This window comes from Delphinus delphis, chromosome 17, assembly GCF_949987515.2.
Source record: "Delphinus delphis chromosome 17, mDelDel1.2, whole genome shotgun sequence".
Lineage (NCBI taxonomy): Eukaryota > Metazoa > Chordata > Mammalia > Artiodactyla > Delphinidae > Delphinus > Delphinus delphis.
Window position 1 is genome coordinate 12114385 of NC_082699.1, and position 19799 is coordinate 12134183.

The following is a 19799-nucleotide window of genomic DNA, read 5'->3' on the forward strand; positions in this document are numbered from 1 at the left end:
ATGAAGTTAAGTATAAATGGAAAAAATCCAGATGCAACCTTGAAAAGAAAAAAAATAGTGTCTAACTTCTAAACAATTAGAGAGAAAAAAAAGAATTAAAGAATAAAAACAAACTATTCAGAGAAAAAGAGAGGAAAATAAAAGGACCAGAAAACCCCAAAAACCTGAAGACAGTTAAAACAAACCCCAAAATATTCTAAATTCCATTGAATGTTAATGAATTAAGCATGCCAGTTAAAAGAGACTGTGAAGTGGATTCTTTTAAAGCCCAGCTATAGGGCTTCCCTGATGTTGCAGTGGTTAAGAATCCGCCTGCCAATGCAGGGGACACGGGTTCAAGCCCTGGTCTGGGAATATCCCACATGCTGCAGAGCAACTAAGCCCACAAACCACAACTACTGAGCCTGTGAGCCACAACTACTGAGACTGCGAGCCACAACTACCGAAGCCTGTGCGCCTACAGCCCATGCTCCGCAACAAGAAAAGCCACCGCAATGAAGAGTAGCCCCTGCTCGCCGCTAGTAGAGAAAGCTCATGCACAGCAACGAAGACGCAACACAGCCAAAAATAAATAAAATAAAATAATTTAATTTTTTTAAAAAAGCTTTAAAAAATATTTATTCCAGGAAAATACAGAGAACTGAGTGAAAATCAAAGTACCATAAGTTTTGTGAGAAGTGGTGAAAGTATTACTTGAAGGGAAAGGTACAGCTTTAAATACTTACATATAAAAAACAAAGTCTGAAAATTAGGAACTTAAGTTGAACTACAGAAGCTTTTTTTAAAGAATAACAATATCGGGGCTTCCCTGGTGGCACAGTGGTTGAGAGTCCGCCTACCAATGCAGGGGACACGGGTTCATGGCCCAGTCCAGGAAGATCCCACATGCCATGGAGCAGCTAGGCCCGTGAGCCATGGCCGCTGAGCCTGCGCGTCTGAAGCCTGTGCTCCGCAACTGGAGAGGCCACAAGAGCGAGAGGCCCACGTACTGAAAAAAAAAAAAAAAAAGAATAACAATATCTAAGTTGAAGGAAGATGAATAAAAAAGCAGAAATTAATAAGATGGAAAATAAAGATACAATGGAGAGTATCAAGTTAAAAACTAGATCTCTGCGAAAACTAATTAAATAGAAAATCCTCTGGTAAGATTGATCAAGAAAAAAAAGAGAATAGACAAAATATTAGGAGTGAAGTGATAGGCATAACGTCAGATAAAGAGGAGAATTTTCTGAGAGACTATTATGAAAATGTTACGCCAATAAATCTGAAAAATTAAAAGAAATAGACAAATTTCTAGAAATATGTATCTTACCAAAACTGTTTTGAGAAGTCAAATGACTCCATCTCGAAATGAAATCAGATGATAAAAACCCTGCAGAAAGTAGGCATAGAGGGAACTTTCCTCAACAAAATAAAGGCCATATATGACAAACCCACAGCCAACATCGTCCTCAATGGTGAAAAACTGAAACCATTTCCACTAAGGTCAGGAACAAGACAAGGTTGCCCACTCTCACCACTATTATTCAACATAGTTTTGGAAGTTTTAGCCACAGCAATCAGAGAAGAAAAAGAAATAAAAGCAATCCAAATCACAAAAGAAGAAGTAAAGCTGTCACTGTTTGCAGATGCCATGATACTATACATAGAGAATCCTAAAGATGCTACCAGAAAACTACTAGAGCTAATCAATGAATTTGGTAATGTAGCAGGATACAAAATTAATGCACAGAAATCTCTGGCATTTCTATACACTAATGATGAAAAAATCTGAAAGTGAAATTAAGAAAACACTCCCATTTACCATTGCAACAAAAATAATAAAATATCTAGGAATAAACCTACCTAAGGAGACAAAAGACCTGTATGCAGAAAATTATAAGACACTGATGAAAGAAATTAAAAATGATACAAATAAATGGAGAGATATACCATGTTCTTGGATTGGAAGAATCAACATTGTGAAAATGACTCTACTACCCAAAGCAATCTACAGATTCAATGCAATCCCTATCAAACTACCACTGGCATTTTTCACAGAACTAGAACAAAAAATTTCACAATTTGTATGGAAACACAAAAGACCCCGAATAGCCAAAGCAATCTTGAGAACGAAAAATGGAGATGGAGGAATCAGGCTCCCTGACTTCAGACTATACTACAAAGCTACAGTAATCAAGACAGTACGGTACTGGCACAAAAACAGAAAGATAGATCAATGGAACAGGATAGAAAGCCCAGAGATAACCCCACACACATATGGTCACCTTATCTTTGATAAGGGAGGCAAGAATATACAGTGGAGAAAAGACAGCCTCTTCAATAAGTGGTGCTGGGAAAACTGGACAGGTACATGTAAAAGAATGAAATTAGAATACTCCCTAACACCATACACAAAAATAAACTCAAAATGTATTAAAGACCTAAATGAAAGGCCAGACACTATCAAACTCTTAGAGGAAAACATAGGCAGAACACTCTATGACATAAATCACAGCAAGATCCTTTTGACCCACTTCCTAGATAAATGGAAATAAAAACAAAAATAAACAAATGGGACCTAATGAAACTGAAAAGCTTTTGCATAGGAAAGGAAACCATAAACAAGACCAAAGGACAACCCTCAGAATGGGAGAAAATATTTGCAAATGAAGCAACTGACAAAGGATTAATCTCCAAAATTTACAAGCAGCTCATGCAGCTCAATATCAAAAAAACAAACAACCCAATCCAAAACTGGGCAGAAGACCTAAATAGACATTTCTCCAAAGAAGATATACAGACCGCCAACAAACACATGAAAGAATGCTCAACATCATTAATCATTAGAGAAATGCAAATCAAAACTACAATGAGACATCATCTCACACCGGTCAGAATGGCCATCACCAAAAAATCTACAAATAATAAATGCTGGAGAAGGTGTGGAGAAAAGGGAACCCTCTTGCACTGTTGGTGGGAATGTAAATTGATACAGCCACTATGGAGAACAATATGGAGGTTCCTTAAAAAACTAAAAATAGAATTACCATACAACCCAGCAATCCCACTACTAGGCATATACCCTGAGAAAACCATAATTCAAACAGAGTCATGTAGGGCTTCCCTGGTGGCGCAGTGGTTGTGAGTCCGCCTGCCAATGCAGGGGAAACGGGTTCGTGCCCCGGTCTGGGAGGATCCCACGTGCCGCGGAGTGGCTGGGCCCGTGAGCCATGGCCACTGAGCTTGCGCGTCTGGAGCCTGTGCTCCACAACAGGAGAGGCCACAACAGTGAGAGGCCCGCATACCACCAAAAAAAAAAAAAAAAAAGATTCATGTACCAAAATGTTCATTGCAGCTCTATTTACAATAGCCAGTACATGGAAGCAACCTAAGTGTCCATCAACAGATGAATGGATAAAGAAGATGTGGCACATATATACAATGGAATACTCCTCAGCCATAAAAAGAAACGAAATTGAGTTATTTGTAGTGAGGTGGATGGACCTAGAGTCTGTCATACAGGGTGAAGTAAGTCAGAAAGAGAGAAACAAATACTGTATGCTAACACATATATATGGAATCTAAGGGAAGAAAACAGGTCATGAAGAACCTAGGGGTAAGACGGGAATAAAGACACAAACCTACTAGAGAACGGACTTGAGGATATGGGGAGGGGGAAGGGTAAGCTATGACAAAGTGAGAGAGTGGCATGGATATATATACACTACCAAATGTAAAACAGATAGCTAGTGGGAAGCAGCTGCATAGCACAGGGAGATCAGCTCGGTGCTTTGTGACCACCTAGAGGGGTGGGATAGGGAGGGCAGCAGGGAGTGAGACACAAGAGGGAAGAGATATGGGAACATATGTATATGTATAACTGATTCACTTTGTTATAAAGCAGAAACTAACACACCATTGTAAAGCAATTATACTCCATAAAGATGTTAAAAAAAATGAAATCAGAACTTTAAAATCTCCTCACAAAGAAAATGCTAAACCTCCATGATTTTATACGTGAATTCTACCAAACTTTCAAGTAATCAGGTGTTCCAATCTTATACAAACACTACCAGAGATGAGAAAAAGAGGAGTACTCCCCAACTTAGCCAGTAATGTTACTGTAGCATTGATATCTAAACCAGACAAGGACAGTACAGAGGAAAAGTAACAGGCCCACCTCACCCGTGAACAGAGGCAAAAATGTAAACAAAATGTTAGCAAACCAAATCTAGCAGTACAGAAAAAGACAATATATCGTGATCAAGCAGGTTTATCTCAGAATGTGAAATTTGTGAAATATATAAACATAATTTACCATATTACCATATTAAAAGGGAAAAACCTTTATGATAATTTTAATTGATACAGAAAAGTCTTGATAATATTCAACACTGACTCATTAGAAAAGATATCTGCAAATTAGGAGTTGAGTATAGAGTTAATTACCCTATACAGGGCATCATTCTTATTATAAAACATTATAGAAGGATTTCTCTGAAAACTAGGAATAAGTTAAGGATATCTACAATTCTCAGGGAAATGCAAATCACAACCACAATGAGATATCACTTCACACCTGTTAGAATATCTATTATCAAAAAGACAAAAAATAACAAGTGTCAGTGAGAATGTGGAGAAAAGGGAACCCTTGTGCACTATTGGTGGGAATGTAAATTGTCACGGCCACTATGGAAGACAGTATGAAGTTTCCTCAAAAAACTAAAAATAGAACTACCGTATGACCCAGCAATTCCACTTCTGGGTATTTATCCAAAGGAAACGAAACCCTAACTTGAAAAGATTATTTGTACCCTCATTCACTGCAGCATTATTTACATTAGCCACGATAAGAAAACAACTTAGTGTCCATCAATGGATAAATGGATTTTTAAAATGTGGTGTATATATATATATACAATGGAATATTATTCAGCCACAAAAAGAATGAAATTTTGCCATATGGAAAAACATGGATGGAGCTTGAGGGCATTGCTAAGTAAAATAAGTCAGACATAGGAAGACAAATACCATACAAGCTCACTTATATGTGGAATCTTAAAAACAAAAAAAATTAACAAAAACCCCCAAAACTCACAGACACAGAGAACAGACTGGTAGCTGCCAGAGGTGAGGAGTGGGGAGGGTGGGTAAAATGGGTGAGGGTGGTCAAAAGTATAAACTTCCAGTTATAAAATAAATAAGTCCAACAGGTGTAATGTACAGCATGGTGACTATAGTTAATACTGTATTGTATATTTGAAAGTTGCTAAGAGGGTATCTTGAAAGTTCTTATCAGAAGGAAAAAAACTGTAACTATGTGTGGTGACAAATGTTAACTAGATTTATTGTGGTGATCATTTCATGATATATACAACTACTGGATCATTATGTTATACACCTAAAACTAATACAACATGTTAACTATGTCTCAATTTTTTAAAAAAGGAAAGAAAACTAAATCAAGCTAATCAATCAATACAGGAGCAGAGAAAAATAGGTATAGAAAATACCATGTAAATAGAAAGCATAAAATAAGATAATAAATACAATATAGCAGTACTCACAATATATTAATTAGTCTAAATGTATTGATGAAAAGTCACAGACTGTCAGATTTTATTTAAAAAAACAAACCACCAACAAAATCCAGCTATATACTGTTTACAAGAAACATATCTAAGGCAAAAGGACATATGGAGTTTGGAAATAAAAAATGGAAAAAAATAAATCAGATGAATACTAACCAAAAATGGTAACAGAGCTATAGTACTGTTGAAAGCATTATTCAGGATAAAGATGGTCACTATGTTGTGATAAAAGGATAAAAAAAATTCATCAGGAGAATTTAGTAATTCTAAATGTCCATGCCCTTTAATAACATAACATCAAAATACAGAATGGAAATTTGGTAGAATTACACATTGATAAATCTATAATCAAGATAGAAGATTTCAACACACATCTCACTAACTGATAGGTCAATAAGATAGAATATCAGTAAGAACATGGAAGATTTAAAAAATATAATTAAGAAATTCTATTTTGGTTATGTCTTCACTAGTCTAAAATCTTCCATGGCTCCGTATTACCTCTGGGATCATATCCAAATTCTTCCTGTAATCAAAACAGTATGGTACTGGCACAAAAACAGACATAAAGATCAATGGAACAGAAGAGAGAGTCCCAAAATAAATCCACACACTTATGGTCAATTAATCTACGACAAAGGAGGCAAGAATATACAATGCAGAAAAGACAGTCTCTTCAATAAGCGGTGCAGGGAAAACTGGACAGTTACATGCAAAAGAATGAAATTAGAACAGTTTCTTATACCATATACAAAATTAAATTCAAAATGGATTAAAGACCTAAATGTAAGACTGGAAACCATGAAACTCACAGAAGAAAACATAGGCAGAACACTCTGACATAAATTGTAGCAATATTTTTTTGGATCTGTCTCCTAAAGCAAAGAAAAAAAAGGAAAAATAAACAAATGGGACCTAATTAGACTTAAAAGCTTTTGCACTGCAAAGGAAATCATTGACAAAACAAAAAGACAACCCACTGAATGGGAGAAAATATTTGCTAATGATATGACTGATAAGGCATTAATATCCAAAATATATAAACATGGTAGAAAATATTTGCAAACGAAGCAACTGACAAAGGATTAATCTCCAAACTTTACAAGCAGCTCATGCAGCTCAATATTAAAAAAACCAAACACTCCAATCCAAAAATGGGCAGAATACCTAAATGGACATTTCTCCAAAGAAGATATACAGATTGCCAACAAACACATGAAAGGATGCTCAACATCACTAATCATTAGAGAAATGCAAATCAAAACTACAATGAGGTATCACCTCACACCTGTCAGAATGGACATCATCAAAAAATCTACAAATAATAAATGCTGGAGAGGGTGTGGAGAAAAGGGAACTCTTTTGCACTGTTTGTTGGAATGTAAATTGATACAGCCACTATGGAGAACAGTATGGAGGTTCCTTAAAAAACTAAAACTAGAACTACCATACGACCCAGCAATCCCACTATTGGGCATATACCCTGAGAAAACCATAATTCAAAAAGAGTCATGTACCACAGTGTTCATTGCAGCTCTATTTTCAATAGCCAGGATATGGAAGCAACCTAAATGTCCATCAACAGATGAATGGATAAAGAAGATGTGGCACATACATACAATGGAATATTACTCAGCCATAAAAAGAAACGAAATTGAGTTATTTTTAGTGAGGTGGATAGACCCAGAGTCTGTCATACAGAGTAAAGTAAGTCAGAAAGAGAAAAACAAATACCGTATGCTAACATATATATATGGAATCTAAAAAAAAAAGAAAATGGTTCTGAAGAACCTAAGGGCAGGACAGGAATAAAGACACTGATGTAAAGAATGGACTTGAGGACACGGGGAGGGGGAAGGGTAAGCTGGGACGAAGTGAGAGAGTGGCATGGACGTATATACACTACCAAATGTAAAATAGATAGCTAGTGGGAAGCAGCCGCATAGCACAGAGAGATCAGCTCAGTGCTTTGTGACCACCTAGAGGGGTGGGATAGGGAGGGTGGGAGGGAGATGCAAGAGGGAGGAGATATGGGGATATATGTACGTACAGCTGATTCACTTTGTTATAAATCAGAAACTAAGCATTGTAAAGCAATTATACTCCAATAAAGATGTTTAAAAAATTATATATATATATAAACAGCACATACAACTCAACATCAAAGAAAAGAAAAAAAAACTCAGCCCAATTAAAAAATGGGCAGAAGACCTGAATAGACATTTTTCCAAAGAAGACATACAGATGGCCAACAGGCACATGAAAAGATACTCAACACTGTTAATCATCAAAGAAATGCAAATTAAAACCTCAGTGAGATATCACCTCACACCTGTCAGAATGGCCATCATCAAAAAGACCACAAATAACAATGTTGGAGAGGATGTGGAGAAAAGGGAACTCTTGTGCACTGTTCGTGGGAATGTAAATTGGTGCAGTCACTGTGGAAAACAGTATAGTGGTTTCTCAAAAAAGTAAAATACAACTACCATATGACCCAGCAATTCCACTCCTGATAATATCTCCAAAAAAATGAAAACACTAATTTGAAAAAATATATGCACCCCAATGTTCAGAGCAGCATTATTTACAATTGTCAAGATATCGAAGCAAGCTAAGTGTCCATCAACAGATGAATGTATAAAGAAGATGTAATACACACACACAGACACACACACACACACACACACACACACACACAATGGAATATTACTTAGCCATAAAAAGAATGAAATGTTGCTATCTGCAACAACATGGATAGACTTGGAGGGTATTATGCTTAGTGAAATAAGTCAGACAAAGACAAATAATGCGTGATATCACTCACACGTGGAATCTAAAAAATAAAACAAACTAGTGATATAACAAAAAGGAAACAGACTCACACACATAGAGAACAAACTAGTGGTTACCAGTAGGGAGAGGGACCAGGGGAGGGACAAGATAGGGGTATGGAATTTAGAGGTGCAAACTCTTATGTATAAAATAAATAAGCTACAAGGATATATGGTACAACACAGGGAAGATGGCCAATATTTTAGAATAACCATAACTGGAGTATAACCTTTACAAACTGTGAATCATGTGCTGTATACTTGTAACTTATATAATATTGTACATTAACCATATCTCAATTTTTAAAAAACTGAAAAAAAATCCAAATTCTTCCTCTTGATCCTAAAAGTGCTCCACATTTGGTACTGCTCTACTTATCTACCCAAGCTTATTAGCTTACTTCATACCTAGCTTATTTCTTACAACACAAATCATCTATTCTAGACAAGCAAACTGCTAATGGACCAGAGAGAGGAAGCTCTATGGGGTAGTGCTTACGTAGCTGGGCTGGAATTAGACTGCAAAGATGCGGATCCTGGTTCTACCATTTACTAACTGCATGACTTTGGGCAATTTACTTAACCCTTATGATCTTCAGTCTTCTCATCTATAAAATGAGGATACTGGTAATATCTACCTCCTAGGCCCACTGTGAAGATTTATGAAAATAAGCACTGCCTGATACATTGTACTTGCTCCATAAATGCTGGCTACATGTCTTTATTCATATCGCTACCATCTACTGGAATGACCCTCTTCCTCCTCCCATCTATTCAAATTCTATGCAGGCTCAAAGGCCAAGTTATTCTTCCATAAAATCTCCACCAGTTACTCCCTTCATTATCTCCCTCTTCTACAGTACACTAGTTCTCAACCTTGTAGGGGAGGGGTAGAGAGTCACAGAGGTCTTAGAGAATCTGATGGGGAAAAAAGACGATCTTCTTAAGAGTTCTTCACAAACGCGTGTTTGAATAACTTATCTCCCACTCATAGAACTCTAAAACTGAGAAATAATGTTAGCCCATTTTTCAGATGAGATGATGATCCCTTGGGGAATCTGTCCCCAGGTAATCAGGCCAGAAATCACCAAGACTCATTCTCAGAATGATAATTACTAAACATGCCAGCAATGTTATTATATTTTATTCTATAGGAATACCTTGTTTTATTGTGTTTTGCTCTATCATGCTTCGCAGATTCTGTTTTTCACCAATTGAAAGGTTTGAGGCAAACCTGAGTTATCAGATGATGGCTAGCATTTTTTAGCAAGAAAGTGTTTTTAATTAAGGTATGCACACTGTTTTTTTAGACATAATGCTATTGCACATTTAATAGACTAAAGTATTATCTAAACATAACTTTTATATGCATTGGGAAGCCAAAAAAATTCATGTGACTTGATTTATTGCCGTATTCACTTTATTGCAGTGGTCTAGAACCAAACCCGCAGTCTCTCCGAGGTATGCCTGTACTTTACCTTCCTTGTATTGAAATTTTCTGACTAGTTTTCTCTGAAGCAACACCAAATTATGAAACACAAAATTGCCCCAATTTTATTATTTGAGGGAGTTAACTTTGAAGCTTTCTTTAAAACTTTTCTGTAATTATAATAAACAAAGAACATCATCAGTTCTAGGTCTCAGGCCAGAAAAGATACAAATAAAGCCAATCCACCATAATCTTTCATTCCCAGACATGACTTTATAAATACTTTAAAATATAGCTTCTATCGGGGCTTCCTTGGTGGCGTAGTGGTTGAGAGTCTGCCTGACGATGCAGGGGACACGGGTTCGTGTCCCGGTCCGGGAAGATCCCATATGCCGCGGAGCGGCTAGGCCCGTGAGCCATGGCCGCTGAGCCTACGCGTCTGGAGCCTGTGCTCCGCAACGGGAGAGGCCACAACAGTGAGAGGCCCACGTACCGCAAAAAAAAAAAAAAAAAAGAGCTTCTATCTTCTTACCCACAAGAATTTTTCCAGAACAACTAACAAATAGTAAAATAATCTATACTCTGCTCATTCTCTACCCTTTCTTCCAATTCTCAAAGAAGTTTAACGGTAAGCAAGAAAAAAAGAAAAAGGAAAAGCATCATGAATAACCTACAAAACACAATAATCAACCTCCACGTTATTAAAAACTGATTAGCACATCTGTAGTCACAGTCTCCTTGTGCACACAGGAAGCTGTTTCACCATGTGGAGTCATACAACCAGCCTAGGAAATGAGATAAATGACTCAGGAAGAGGGGGAGGTCTGTACATGGATACATCAGTCAAAAGCTTTAATCAAAAACCAGGAGAGAAAGCACTTTATAAGAAAGTAATATTGGAGTATCTGAAGAGCATAACTTTTTAACAAAAGAAAAGGATCATACAGATGAATCGTAAAGGCCACCTAGTCAAAATCCTTCATTTTCCAGATGAAAAAACTGAAGGCTGAGACCTAAACCATGGATTCCTTTGAAATCCACAGGCTTTCCAGAGAAGGGAATCTAGGAACCACCATAAGAAGGCAGCTTCCTCCCCAGCTGAAATTCACACTATCTTGTATAATGAGGCAATTGAAATAAATACTGGAAAATGCCAGGAACATTATTTATACATTCTAAATAATAACTCCCACTTAGGCCTTAGGGGAGAGTACACACACCACAAGCAACTGGATCTTCTGGATCACCAAATGCCCAGGGACCTGGCTTAGACGGCAGTGCACTCTTGGGATGCTGACAAGGATGCAGTCACACACCTACCTGCCACTCAGAGATCGTTTCCTTTGCTCTCTTCCTTTGGCAAGTAAAAAGACCTAGAAAAAGAAAAGTGTACGCTACAGAATTTACCATATATAGGGTCATGCTTTTTAGGTTTTCCACCTGTTGTTTTCATTTTTCACAGACATGTTCTAAAAAAGAATGGGTTAATAATGTTTAGAAACAATTTTTGGTTAAGAGGGCCAAGAATTAATGTTTATTTGGCATAGGGGTAACTTCCCTGCACATTCTTTTCTTAAAAATAAATTTATTTATTTATGGCTGCGTTGGGTCTTCGCGGCTTTCTCTAGTTGCAGAGAGCGGGGGCTACCCTACATTGCGGTGCGCCGGCTTCTCATTGCCGTGGCTTCTCTTGTTACAGAGCATGGGCTCTAGGCATGCGGGCTTCAGTAGCGTGCAGGCTCAGTAGTTGTGGCGCACAGGCTTAGCTGCTCTGTGGCATGTAAGATCTTCCCGGACCAGAGCTCGAACCTGTGTCCCCTGCCTTGGCAGGCAGATTCTCAACCACTGAGCCACCAGGAGAGCCCCCTGCTCATTCCTGATATTGCTCATGTGGGAAATTTAGAAGAACATTTTTTTTTTTTTTAGAAGAACATTTTGATTGGCAGATCGGCATATGTTCACACATGGTCTATAACTGCGAAGACAAATTGAAGGCCGTGTGGTGATGCAGTTGCTTTCTTTAGGGGAAAGGCATTCAGGACTCGGTTGCCTAATTGGGAGTAAATCTACTTTCAAGCCATTTACAAAAACTGTTCAGATTTTATCGACTTAAGAAAAACACAAAAAAAGATTTCTTACTCATTGCAATTTTACTTTTGTAAGTTAAAACAGAATAGAAAATGATCATTTAATAAATGGATCTAAATTTTTCTGTTATTGGACTCTAAGTACAAATATCCGTAAAATTCTGGACCTTCGGCTCTCCTTTGTATATCACTCTTTCATTTTTATATTGAACTCTAAATCTAAAGCCAATTTCATTCCCTTGGAATTTGATGATGAAGTCTCAGGAATGAACACCATCAGCCAGTGCCGCGTGCTCAACTCACAGGTGATTAAGATTTTGGCAAGGGCTTCCCTGGTGGCACAATGCTTGAGAGTCTGCCTGCCGATGCAGGGGACACGGGTTCGTGCCCTGGTCCGGGAAGATCTCACATGCCACAGAGCGGAGTGCTCCGCAACGGGAGAGGCCACAGCAGGGAGAGGCCCGTGTACCGCAAAAAACAAAAAACAAAAAAAAGATTTTGGCAAACGCCGTTTTCTGAAGTGCAACCATTGTGTATTTTACAGAGAACAAAACAACTTACGTCAGTTCTAAAATGCTACCATCATTTTTTTTGCCCTCAAATCCAAAGTTCCTTCTAGGCAAATGTACAATGTTCAATCTGCTTCTCCACTAACCGCACAAAACCTTAGCGCTGCATCTTTTTCCTTTTTAAAACGAAATAATAGATTTTGTGTATGGGTTTCTGACTAAAACTGAAGCACATAAATACACAGATTTTTATCTATGATTAAGAAATTTTCAAAATTAAATTTTCACTTCAAGTACTTCCAAGTTAAATTATAAGTCAGTTAAAAATGAACCATGTGAAAATAATGTAAGTGTTTTAAGGGTCCTTTTCTATTATTTTATCAAATTACTGGAACATTGGATTTCCTAGACAAAATACTCAAATTAACTATGTTCACAGCAGGATTAAAGAATGGTCGAATCAACCCTAATGATTTCCTTTACCAAAAAGGGGCAACTGAGAAATGTTTAGAAAGTAAATCTAAGTTAATCAAAAGAATGAAGAAAGAAAGTGCTTACAAAAATGTTTAACTGACCAAACTAGTTGTGTTTTGAGGGAACCTGAAAGGTAGTACTTTCACATGTTTAACCTTCTTGCCCACGGTTGGGGGGAGGGGAATCTCCCTATAGGTTACATTGCTACAAAAACATAATTGTTGCTTCTTCTGTCCTGTCCCTCATTTTTGCCTTTCTTGAGAAAAGTTCTTAAGGCTCTAGAAAATAGCTAAGATGGAAAATAGGAGTGGGTAAGAAATATCTGGAAAAGAAGCATAAGGAGAAGTGTCATCCCACGTGAGCAGTTTGGGGCCAGATCACAAATATGCAAGCCCAAGAACAAGGCAGAGAAGGGAGTTTTTGAGGAGAAGAGTGATTTGGCCAGATCTGTGGAAGATAAATTCTCTAGACTAGCTCAAAGAGAGAACGAAGTAAGGAAACTCTTAGGATGCTCCAGGGATAGGTCCCCAGGTATCAGTCAAGGTCCTGGCAGAAAACAGGTAGCAGTCAGGCTGGGTAATTTAAGATCAACAAAGGCAATACTACAAGGATGTAGACATGGCTTAAGGAAATTCACAAAGGATAGGACTACAATGGCAAAAGCCATAACCACTCCGAGGCCTGCAAGAACCAGGGGAATAATTAGAGTAGCTGGGAGAGGGTGGCTGCATGGAGAGAGCTGCCTGATTGGAGCTATGGCCTTTCAGAGGAACCAGCCAACCCACAGTAATAACCACAGAGGGCTAGGGACAAACATGCCCTCACCTCTCCCTCTTCACATCCTCTGATCTTCTGTCAGTGCCTCCTCTGGCCGCATGCAGCTGGAAGCCAGGGGCAGGAGCAGAGTGGAGAGAGTACCGGGAGAAGTAGACAGAAGAGTCCCAGTCTAGGGGTGAGGTCACGGCAGTGGGAATGAGAAAGGAACAATACAGAGACAAATTTAATAGGACTTTTAGACCAACTGAATTTAGAGATGGGAAGAGAAAAGCCAAGGATGACATCATAGGTTCAAGTCTTGCTAGACTAGAATGGATGATTACATCAACTGAGCCTGTTTTTACTAACCGTTGTATTCCCAACGCCCAGCACAGTGCCTTGGCCATGAAAAACCTTCTATAAACATTTGTTGGAGGGGAAAAAAGGTGGATGGATGATGGAAGAAGCAAATTTTCAGGAAGATGATGTGGTATGTAGTCTTAGACACATTGAGTTTAGAGTATGGTAGAAGAGCCCAGCAGGTGGTTGGAGATTTGAGTCCAGTGCTCTGAAAAGGAAAGGGAGAAAGATGTACCTCTAAGAATCATCTGCACAGAAGTGGCAGCTGACACAATGAGAGTGGATGAAATGGCATAGAGAGCAGGTATAAAGAGAAAAGAAGTGGGGTCTGATGACCAAACTGGGGATCTATCTGCAATATGGGACAAAGGAAGAAAGACAAAGGGAAAAACCAACAAAAGGAAATGACAATATTTACAACCCTTTGCCGTACTGTTATAGTATATTCACATATATCTGCACATCCCTGGTAAGCTCTCTTTTTCTTACCACTGCACAATCTTGCCCAGCATAAAGATGATACAAATGCAAGCTGGAGACTACCACATACCTATCTGCCTCAATAAGGTATTTTTTAAAGCCCCAATCCTAGTCTTACTAGTTTTGCTCACCTTGAATCTAACAGCCAACATTAATCCCTTTTTAATTTAGAAATTAGGCTTATTCTTTCAAGCAATCATGTACTGAACACCTATTATGTATCCAGCACTATACTCAGCAAAGTGGAAGTAAAAATCAGTCTCTGGTCATCAAGGAATTAAAATCGACTTGGATTATAAAGAAACACTTGAGCATAAAACAACTAAAGTTCGGTTAAGAGCTGACCTATATGATTTGAACCAAATAGCATTTCATCCAGTGAGAATACCATTCAACGCCTATCGACATCTGCTCTTTCTTTTCCCTAACTCAGAAGATTGACAAAGGAGCTAAATTCTACACAGCTGTACTTCCTATTTAAGGCCCAACCATGCCATATTGTAAATTTCTCTTAACCTTTCTTTCTTCCCCACTGTTCCATAAGGTCTCGTTAATCTTTGTATCTAGTGTCTCAAACATGGCAGTCATTCAAATGTTTGTTAAATGAATGAATGAATCAGAAGCTAAGCCGAGCCCAGAACAGCCATAGCAGTGTCCTTAACACTCTCCTATGGCAAATCCCAAATGCTTTAAGGGTCAAGGAAGTTACCTAACATTACCTTTGACCTAGCCTTGGCCCCATGGGATGACTGGTATTAAAAACTTGGTGTTGAGCATTAAGACAAAGGCTCAGAAAAACCCCAGCAAATCTTAAAATGCTTTTAGAAAAGAGGAAGAAAGAATATTAGAGCCCAATTCCTGAGGCATAAAATGTGCTCACTAAATGTTTGATGAGTGAATGAACAAAGGAGAGCTGAGGAAAGCCAATGAGCTCAAGAAGAGACCAAACTCAGGGGGGCAGGTGTGATAGGTGGGGCTGTACCTAAAGCCCTCTCTAGCTGACGCTCAACTGAATCTATTTCCTAACTAACAGCTATTATGTCCATTTCTATGGATTAATTCTCCAGCTAACCCCTTCTTCACTAATCCCAACTTCCCATTAAAGGAAAACAAATCCTATAAACCACACAATCATCAGTGCCTCCTACACTGGACTGTACATATTCATCACCTCGATATTTTGTTAAAATGAAGGTTTTGAACCATTACATCTGAGGCCAGATGTAATGAGGCCAGAGATTCTGCATCTCTAACGAGTTCCCAGGTGATGCTATACTGCTGGTCTACAGACCACACTTTTCCAGCATGAAGAGCCTAGAAGACATTGCAGATAATATGTACGTAGTCTTAAAATCACAGTTAAGATAACTCCTGCTCCCACACTTCCTAGTTGTAAAATCTTAGACAAGTCATTTTACTGAGCCTGCCTTTGGAATATGGTGCTTACTAGGTACCAGGAACTAAGGCTTCAAATTTATCAACTTATGAATAGGACTTAAGTTAAACAACCTGTCCAATGTGGATACAATAAACCCAGATCTTATTCTAGGAGTTTGATTCAAGAACCTGGTGCTTAATCACTGTATAAGATTGCCTTTTCAGCACAGCTCCCAGAGCCATTATGAAGATTAAATAATAATTGGTACTTAGCTCACATTTACTGAGCACTCATAGGCTCCAGACCTCTGTGTAAGCTCCCTTGGGAGCATATTAACTCATTTATCTTCATGCCAGCCCTAAGAGGCAGGTACTATTAGTATCCCCATCGTACAGGTTTTAAAATAGGCCCAAAGAAGTTAAACAGCTTAAGGTCAAACACTAGTGCAGTCAAGGTCGGAATCCAGGCAGTCTCGCGGCAGAGCCCGGCGCTCTTTTGCCACAAGCCAGCAGAGGATGCGGCCCAGGGTTCCGGGGACCAGATATCAGCTCACCCACTCAGGGCGGTCTAACTGCCAGGTCCGCTCACTCCCAAAACAAACCAAGCCCTCGTCTACACGTAGCTTTACGTACATCTGTGGGAAGTGTCTTTCTCGGCCCACAACCCGGACCCCCATGAACAAGTCAGGGCTCTGGAGAAAAATAATTTGTCAGGTCCTAAGAAGAGCTGATTGGCTAAACATCTTGAGAACTGACTTACACTTAAACTGTAACACAGTTGCTCCGGGACCCCCTTAATCTGCGGCCCCCAAAACATGCACCGCAGGCTGGGCTCCGCGCGCCTACTCCGCCTACATCCGGTCTCGAGCCCAAGGGCCGCCTCTAATCCCATTTGCTCTCCAACACCGCCCTCTGCCGGCCTTCCCTTGGGTCGCCGGCATTGTGAGTCCCTTCCGGGTGTCCCGGAAGCGGAGTTTTCTCTTCCGGGACGAGCGTCTGGGCGACCGCACGTGGTAGTAGCGCCGGGGCTTGAACCTAGCTGGCAGAGAAGTGATTGCAACTGTCTTCCAGAGAGAGGGAGCCAAGCCGGAGCCATGGAGGGTCAGACCGTGGAGGAGCTGCTGGCAAAGGCGGAGCGGGACGAGGCAGAGAAGCTGCAGCGCATCACGGTGCACAAGGAACTGGAGCTGGAGTTCGACCTGGGTAACCTGCTTGCCTCGGACCGGAACCCTCCGACCGGGCTGCGGCACGCGGGACCCACGCAGGAGGCCGAGCTGCGGGCCCTGGCGCGGGACAACACGCAGCTGCTCATCAACCAGCTGTGGCAGCTGCCCACCGATCGTGTGGAGGAGGCGCTGGTGGCGCGGCTGCCGGAGCCCACCACTCGTCTGCCGCGCGAGAAGCCTGTGCCCCGGCCGCGGCCGCTTACGCGCTGGCAGCAGTTTGCGCGCCTCAAGGGCATCCGTCCCAAGAAGAAGACCAATCTGGTGTGGGACGAGGGGAGCGGCCAGTGGCGCCGCCGCTGGGGCTACCAGCGGGCCCGCGACGACACCAAGGAATGGTTGATCGAGGTGCCCGGGAATGCCGACCCCATGGAGGACCAGTTCGCCAAGCGGATTCAGGCTAAGAAGGAACGGGTGGCCAAGAACGAGCTGAACCGGCTGCGTAACCTGGCCCGCGCGCACAAGTTGCGGCTGCCTAGCGCGGCCGGCATGCACCCTACCGGACACCAGAGTAAGGAGGAGCTTGGCCGCGCCGTGCAGGTGGCCAGGGTCTCCACCGCCTCTGTGGGGCGCTTCCAGGAGCGCCTGCCCAAGGAGAAGGCGCCCCGGGGCTCTGGAAAGAAGAGAAAGTTTCAGCCTCTTTTCGGGGACTTTGCAGCCGAGAAAAACAGCCAGTTGGAGATGCTGCGAATAATGAACAGCAAGAAGCCTCAGTTGGACGTTACGAGGGCCACCAATAAGCAGATGAGGGAGGAGGACCAGGAAGAGGCGGCTAAGAGGAGGAAAATGAGTCAGAAGGGCAAGAGAAAGGGGGGCCGAAAGGGTCCCGGGGGTAAGAGGAAAGGGGGCCCGCCCAGCCAAGGAGGGAAGAGGAAAGGGGGCTTGGGAGGCAAGATGAATTCCGGGCGGCCTGGCTTGAGTGGCAAGAGAAAAGGAGGGCAACACCAAGGAGGAAAGAGGAGGAAGTAAATTTCACCCTCGGACCTGCTTGTAAACCGAGAACTGTACTTAATGTTAAGTTCTAGGTACAGTAGGGGGATACAGAAGATGGGGCCGCTGCCTGCAACGAGCTTCAGGTTAAAGGGCTAGGCTTGCCCTCCTCTGAAGATGGTTGTAAATGTTTGATTCGACAAATTAATGCATTTCCCACAGCCAAAACTTTTGCTGGAGATTAAAGGATGTATTTAAGGACATACGAATTGGAAAGAATTTGTGATAACTAGGAGTGAGTTCTGTTTTTAAACAGCCATTTTTTTCCTCTCTCTCTTTAAACTTTGGATGGGGTGTAAGGGAGAGAGCTGGTCGTATTTCAGAGACTTTTAATAGATTGGTATCTGCATTATTTTGATAACAAGCTTGTGTATTTATCAAAGGAGAGGGACAGAAAAGTTACATTTTCAGAACGGTTGTAAAGGTTATTTAATAAAAGTGTCTTATGTAATGTTGCTTTTAACTTTTTGGCTACTGGTACAAATCTTAAGTAAAGCTTGTGACCTGGATACCTGGCACAGATTACTTTAATTTACTTTCTAGAAAACATAGCAGCTAAATTATGATTTCAGTGAGACCACTTTTATTAGAAAAGCTCATACTTCTTTTGGTATCAGATATAATATTGAAAGTGTAGTACAACTGGTGCCTCTTCCAACACTGAAAACATTAATTTGCTGTAAATGATAAATTGGGGCTTCACTAAATAATAGTAATAATCCTCATTAATCCTAATTTTATACTTAAATCTTTATCAACATTTATGTCCCCAGTTTTTTTAAAGCTTCAAGTAGGTCTGTTTGGGGAAGAGAGAAAGAAACTCACAAAGTCCTTACTTGGAACATTATCTTTTGATTCATTTGTCAAATTTACCTGAGCTGGTTTGATTAGGAGGTGAAATGTTTACAGCTATTCTGGGTCTCTTTCCCTAATTGATGTCAGTAACTCATCTTTGTAAAAATACATATCTCCTGAAAAGGGTTCATAGTACATCTAGAATGGGGGGGTAGTGCTTTTTTGCTGCTGTTATAGGTCTGAGGAGCCACTCTTGCTTTTTGGTCTGACAATTGATAGGAAATTAAAATTGAGATCGTTTGTCTCTCATTTTTTCACTGTTGTCTCATCTTTGTTACTTTTAGAAATTGCTATGAAAGAAAAGATTAATTCAGATTTCATAATAGGTTACTAAAACACAGATGTTCAGTTGTTACTGTCTTAAAATACTTTGTGATAAAGTTAACTCTGCCATCATTGATCATTGTTTCCACCGGGACCTGGAAACTTGGAGCTGCTAAACCCTGGCCCTCCCTTCCCACATAACCGTGGAAACAACTACTGATAAAACCATTTAATGGTATCCTGAACAACTTCATCAAAAGCCAAACCATTCATAGACCATTTAACACCTTTTAAATTCTTCTCAACTGTCTGGGATTTTTTGTTTTTGTTACTGTTTTGTTTGGGAATTTTTCTGTCTTTTGTTTTGTGACTTGATCTAGCAGTTGGACACAATACTGGCCTTGTAAAAATAAAAAAAGACCCTCGGGCTTTTCGCAAAGTTCTTGTTTACCGTTAAAACAAATTTAAATGCAGTGTCTTAATTTATTCTGAAAATACTCTGAGAAGCCAAAATAGCAGTCAGAGTGGAAAAAGAATGCCCTTGTTTCTCCCTTTCCCCACGTCCCCAACTTGTGACATAGTTTATAT

General features: G+C 40.1%; 1 protein-coding gene and 1 long non-coding RNA gene across 2 annotated transcripts in view; one reads left to right on the top strand and one right to left on the bottom strand.

Annotated features, from left to right (window-relative positions):
• Positions 1-16747, bottom strand: part of LOC132413045 (uncharacterized) — a 90402-nt gene extending 73655 nt beyond the window's left edge. Inside the window, exons 1-2 of the long non-coding RNA XR_009516586.1 lie at positions 16640-16747; positions 11157-11209 (exon numbers count right to left, since the gene is read on the bottom strand). This is a non-coding gene — a long non-coding RNA (uncharacterized lncRNA). The remainder of the gene's footprint in view (positions 1-11156; positions 11210-16639) is intronic.
• Positions 16748-16881: 134 nt separating this feature from the next.
• On the top strand, positions 16882-19633 carry RRS1 (ribosome biogenesis regulator 1 homolog). The gene has a single exon (XM_059994712.1). The coding sequence runs from the start codon at positions 16974-16976 to the stop codon at positions 18069-18071; it is 1098 nt and encodes a 365-aa protein (XP_059850695.1). The 5' UTR covers positions 16882-16973; the 3' UTR covers positions 18072-19633.
• Positions 19634-19799: the final 166 nt, after the last annotated feature.